Genomic DNA, 5,918 nt, shown 5'->3' on the forward strand with positions numbered 1-5,918 from the left:
GTGTGTGTGTGTGTGTGTGTGTGTGTGTGTGTGTGTGTGTAACATGTTTTTGCTTAGTCATGGTGGGGTATGCAGCCTGAAGCGAGTGTATACCTTTGTAAATGTATCGCTCACTGCTTTTCTTTTTTCAGTCTAGAGGATGTGGCTGTTTTTAGCCCCTCTAACAGTTGTAGTGTTGACATTATCTGCCGGTCAGTCCATCTGTCTGTCCTTGGGTGAAGTTTGATCTGGAGGGAAGTGTGTCGGTAAAATGCTACCCAAGGTGAACAAGTTTCATATTTATAGTTAAATCTTAGGTTCAGAGCCACTGCGTTTCTGGGAAGGTGATCTAGTGAATATGGATCTACTCTATGCTGTCTTCTGGGTGTACAGGTCGAAGGCATACACAATGGACGCACTTGAACAACAGATCACTAACTATAAATGCTTCAGATTTTGCTGTAGTCTTCTTTAGGATAAGAGCTCAAAACTTTCATCGCTGTTTGCTTAATTTGGAACAGTAACTGCTGTAAGCATCTCTGGCTTCTGATTGGTTCAGATGTTTTAACAAGCTGCCTGAACTTGTTAAATTTAGTTGAGGCTAATGAAGTCAGAGAGCACAGTAGCCTTACATGCTGCTTGCTATGTTTGAAGTCTTTTATTCTTCTGCCACATTTCTTATTTTGTAACAAAGACCTCCGAGCGCCTCAGAGTTGAGACTTTGACTCGTGGCCTGCCCACTTTGCATCGCCACAGGTCATTATGCCTTGATGTCAACTAAATGTTCTTGACTCTCTGATGTAATCACTTCCTGTGTGTACTTCACTTCAGGCTTTAATTCCCATTTAAGAAATGGACCCACCCTCAAGTTGCTTAATAGCTGAATAGTCCCCGTATATCGTTCCCTATAAGCTTCTATGGCAGTAAGAAACATAGTTTTAAATGGTTCTTTGTAGTATTATCACTTTGACTTTCAGATCAAACTATTAAGGAGAGGTCAAAAGTGACATATTTTAAGTCTTTATACAGTAGGGTTCTATATATCAATAATGCACACCAAATTGTAAGAATCATAGATTCTAGATTTTAAGGCATTTTATCAATTTTCAACCAATAAATCATTGAGTTGACCTTAGTGGATGGAAGCAAAATTTTAATGGTTTGTTAACATGACCCCACTCTACACCCCTACAAAGTCTTATCAGAATACATTCAAAACCTTTCTGAGCTAATGTGTTTACAGACAGACTGATAACACGCAAAGGTTCTACCGAGAAAAATAACCTCATTGATGAAGGTAAAAACCAAGAGTAAAACTCACAGCTATGTTTAACAGTCAGGGTAAAAGCATTTCCACACACAAAGTGTAACGCAAAATCAAGCGATTCTGACTAAATGGCTGTGTAGCTTTAAGAAAACCACGTATGACTGGGGGACCTTCAGTTTGCAAATCAGAATAGAGGTTGGACTCTGGAGCAATGGGCAAGGCCCAGGTGGTCTGAACTGGATTTGCCCTGATCCAGAGCAACAGGTATGACAGGGTAAGAAGATCGGTGGATGAAGTGATTCACTTATCTTGTTTGGTGCCTGCTGTAAAAGTCCGTGGGGGCAGTGTGGTGATCTGGGGTTGCTTCAGTTGGTCAGTTTCAGCAACATTGTGTGTCCAAAAGTAAAGACTGAATGACCAGGCTTTTCCATCAATGGCATATTTTCTTCTACATACTTAAAAATGGAAACAATTTATTTGGCTCAAATTGTAGAACAGTGGTTGAGGGAGCATGAGACATTGTTTGCCCTGGATTGGCCACAACAAAGTCTAGATGTTCAGGATGTGCTGGAGAACAGTTTAATCCCATCATCAATGGAAGCTATTTACAAAAAAAGGAATGTAACTCTGGATGGCAATGAATGTTGTGGTGTTGCACAAGCTTATCAGAGCTAAAGATAGTCCAACAAAATGTGACTTTTGTTTTTGGTTGAGCTTTGTATTTGTCAGTATGTGCAGGTCACCTCAATGATGGTGTGCATTTTAGGACCTACAACAGCTTCCAGCAAACTTGACCAAGATAAACATGCTGGTGTAATTCAGTTTATCGAATAAGGACCTGTTGGATATAAGCAGAATTTAAACTCTTTTTGTTTGTTTGTTTTTAGCGGCACAGTCTGCCGTCTTGAGCCGAACTATCAGCAAAATATTGAAAAAAGAAAAACCAGATAAGAAGGTAAGTGTGACAGCTATGATTCATGTGTTTAATTTTCTATATGGTAAAGCTGCTTCTTAGGAAATACGTCTACTGAAAAACACACAAACTGATAATCTGTCCTTTTCTTGTTTATTTAGTATGATGGGTATACTTCATGTCCCTTGGTCACAAGCTACAACACAGTAATCCTGGCAGAGTTCGACTACAACGGACAACCGCTGGAAACGTTCCCCTTCAACCAAGCCAAGGAGAGGCGATTAATGTACCACATGAAAGTAGATGTGATGCCTCACCTCTATTGGCATGGGCTTCTTAGGTATGTTTACAGTTAATTAACAGCAGTTAATTAGCAGCAGTTAAGCCGCTACAACAACAGCTTTGTCTTTATTTGTCTCACGACAGGGGGCTGTGGGGCGGACCGGGACCTTACAGGAAAATCATGCATCTTGGGATGAAATGAAACCTCATCTTCAGTTTGAATCTGAAAGGAAATTCATTGTGTAATCATCTACCCAAGGGTGCACACGCATATGGATAAAGGAGTAATGTGAATGTTTTGAACATCATGATTAATCGGTCTCACAGAAAAGCTCATTTAAGTAGCGTTTTTGATATTACTGTGGAATTAAACGACTGGAATGATGGAGTGGGTCTAAACTGCTCATAGATCAGCTGTTTTTTTTTTTTTTTGTTTGTTTTTTGGGTTTTTTTGTTTTGGGGTTTGTTTTTGTTTTTTGTTTTATTGGTACTTTTGACAGCCCAATGAATGGCCGGTCTAGATGCTTTCATAAGCCAGAGATGGGGCTTTTATAGGGACCGAGAACAAAAGTTTGTAGAACACTCTTACTCCACACCTCTGGTGTTTTGTTTTGTTGTTGTTTTGTTTTTTTCAGTTATAGTTGGTCGGCATTGGCAAAATTTATATAGTGACATTAAAAAACCAACTCTAAATTCAGATTATTTCAGGGTAGCCTTTAAGCACAGCATATAAATATTACTCTTTCCCAGATTGCTACATTTAAAACCGTGCACATGTGTACAGTTTAGTCATTGTGCATGAGATGTGTTCAAGTCTTTGGCTTTATTTAGAGTTTTAAACTAATCAAGCTACCACACATTGTGTAGGATTTGCCATTTGGGGTGTTTGAACATTAACCTGCAGGCTACAACAAGTGCTTTTTCTTGCATTTAGACGTCAGTGTCTGAAGTAGAGTTTTGTACATGATGATTTTTATTTTTTTTTTTATTAGTTCTCAACTGAGGCGAAAACATCTTGGTGGCTGTACAGTCAACGCTAGCTTCATTGTATTAAAACAAAAAAAAAATCCTATAATCATTAAAATGACTGAAGCTTATGAAACCTCACGTCAGACTGTTATTGCAGGATAATATGAAACAACAAATGAATTGTTTTGTTATTGCATTAATTATTACTTAATAAAATTACAGTATTGGACTTTAATGAGCAGCTTTGATTTGAAATGGTTAAATCTGAAAAGCGGTTTTCAGACACGGGAGGGAGGCCAAAATTTAATTGCACACTTGTGTAAAATTGCCCGTATGTCCTCTGAAATAAGAATATGATAGGCTCTCAGAGGAAGACACTTTCGATAGCACTTTTGCATAATCTGAATCATCTGTTTTACCGGATCACTATCAATAGACTTTGATGTGTACTTGTATAAAAGTTGGATTTAATTTGCAAAATCCAGAGACCTGGGTCACTGGATTCAAACAGACTACTCTTTATTCTTCTCTCTGCATGTTAAAGGTCATCAGCAGGACTACACTTCTTATTGCAAACTGGCAGAATATGTCTTCAGTTCGTGATCACCTTTCCAGCAGCAGTTTAATGTCAACGTTAAAAACATCAATAAATGTCGGAAACTTGCAGGGATATTTAAATGACTGTCTCGGATTTCATGGATGTCCAGAGTTTGGTTAAATGCCACGTTTAATTCACTTTCATTTTTTTTCCCCCAACAAGAGATGATCTAAATTTGACTAAAAGCTGAGCCTGCTTTTAGTCAAATTATACAGTATAATGTGGAGAAGCTGCTTTTGTTTTGGGATTTTGTTTTTTGCTTGCAAGATTTTTGAAAGTCTTAAAACGTCTGAACCATCCTGGCCACTGTCCTACAAAAAATGCCAATTTGCAGTCCAAACGTTCAGATTCGGCTTAATTAATACAGGATTCTTGCAGTCGCACAACAGCACCAGCAGGGATAAAATGTGACGGAGAGCCCGGGTCCAGCTGCGCACATACTAAAGCCATTTTCCTGTTGACTGCGCTCGCCACGTTGGTTCACCTACGTGTGTGTCACATTCTTCTGCGCACCGCAACGTTATGTTTGTGATGAGGCGGGAAATGGCGTCCGCAGACATGGTCGATCTGTGACTAGCTACTGAGCGACGGACACAGCTGGCGGCAACAACCACGGCCCGATCTTTGTCCGTGGCCGCCACGGTCGTGGCCGAGAGCTGACAACGCTGCGGGACGTTTTGAAGAGCTTCCTAGATCATCGGTAAGCATCGAACAACGTCAACATGTAAACAAAAAGGCTTGTCCCCCCCCCGTGAAAGCCTGACTCCTGCTAGCTAGCAGCTAACGTTGGCTACCGAAGGGGGCGTAGTCTCAATTGCTAAAGATGGTTACGGGAGCGAACAAAATGACGCGTTAGCCACAGCGAAGTTTGCTATAATTACCTTTATTTCACTGAAGGATTAAAGAGTAATTTCCATATTACCTATAGATATGCTGTAGGAAGACACACTAGAGGAGTTTTTTGAAGCGGAGGGAGTAATGTCACGAAATGGCTTTTGCTGCCTTTGGCGTTTTGTTAGCTTGCAAGCTAACTATAGTTTGGTTAACGTTAGCCACAGAACCCACTGACAGACAGCGCCTGTTTTACGCTAGCATTAACAACAGTTCTGTTAAGCCTACAGGTGTCAGTTCTGACTACGTAAAGTCGGCGGTGGGCCAAATAATGCGGGGCATCAGCGTCAGAGCGGTGTTGTCTGTGTAGTATTGATGCTAAATGTCAGCGGTTGGCTAACGTTAACGCCAACGAACGCAGCTACCGCTAAGGCAGCCCGTCTGATGTTACATAACGTTAGACAGCGGTGCTGTTTGCTGTCAGATCTCATTCAGCAACAACTTAGCAAACATATATAAACACAAAGCCTATCCTCTAAGCAGCAGCTAACCTCGGATAACTCGAAAGCTTCATATTTTTGCTAACTTCTGCTGTTTACCACCCACTCCGCTGACCGGTCCGGCTTACACGAATTTTTTGTTTTCATAACTTTTCTTTCATTTATACCGGAGTCGAGTGGCCGTGACAGCTAAAAAAAAAAAAGGCAAAGGTATGCGTTTCATCTGAACTAATTTGATGATCTTCCTTAAGTTACTCAATTGTCTGCACACATTTTGACTAGATTGGTGGTGAAGTGTCCATAAATCGTGGGTTTTCGTTGCACAGCTTTAGCACGCCAATAAAAACGCATTTGACTGTATCTGCGAAGGGAGACAGAATGAGGATGTGAAAACTGTAAACATAAATAAATACAACTTTAGGAACTTGCTTCTTTGCTATAGTAAACTAGAACCACACACAGTCATGTCAACGTATGTGACCTGTATTTACACGTATTTCATAAAACAAGAATTTGCGTTGGAAACTGAGGGGAATTTAGAAGCTGCATCAGTGTTTTTCGTGCATTTAAAAAAAAAAA

The 5,918-nt window shown here is 40.2% G+C and overlaps 2 protein-coding genes across 3 annotated transcripts in view; both read left to right on the plus strand.

The window, feature by feature from the left end:
• Positions 1-3,645, plus strand: part of sqor (sulfide quinone oxidoreductase) — a 7,346-nt gene extending 3,701 nt beyond the window's left edge. The window contains exons 8-10 of the mRNA XM_005728024.1: positions 2,134-2,201; positions 2,321-2,499; positions 2,586-3,645. Of these exons, the coding sequence (XP_005728081.1) occupies positions 2,134-2,201; positions 2,321-2,499; positions 2,586-2,643 (305 nt within the window). The 3' untranslated portion in view covers positions 2,644-3,645. The remainder of the gene's footprint in view (positions 1-2,133; positions 2,202-2,320; positions 2,500-2,585) is intronic.
• Positions 3,646-4,342: 697 nt separating this feature from the next.
• ctdspl2a (CTD (carboxy-terminal domain, RNA polymerase II, polypeptide A) small phosphatase like 2a) overlaps positions 4,343-5,918 on the plus strand; it is a 12,759-nt gene continuing 11,183 nt past the window's right edge. The window contains exon 1 of one of the 2 annotated variants that reach the window (XM_005728025.1): positions 4,343-4,708. The gene's annotated coding sequence lies outside the window, so the exon portion shown is untranslated. Of the gene's footprint in view, positions 4,709-5,273; positions 5,550-5,918 lie in introns of those variants that run through there. The other variant, XM_005728026.2, reaches the window with a different exon arrangement.

The sequence above is a fragment of the Pundamilia nyererei genome, unplaced genomic scaffold (genome assembly GCF_000239375.1).
Source record: "Pundamilia nyererei isolate P.nyererei 1_Seehausen unplaced genomic scaffold, PunNye1.0 scaffold00027, whole genome shotgun sequence".
Lineage (NCBI taxonomy): Eukaryota > Metazoa > Chordata > Actinopteri > Cichliformes > Cichlidae > Pundamilia > Pundamilia nyererei.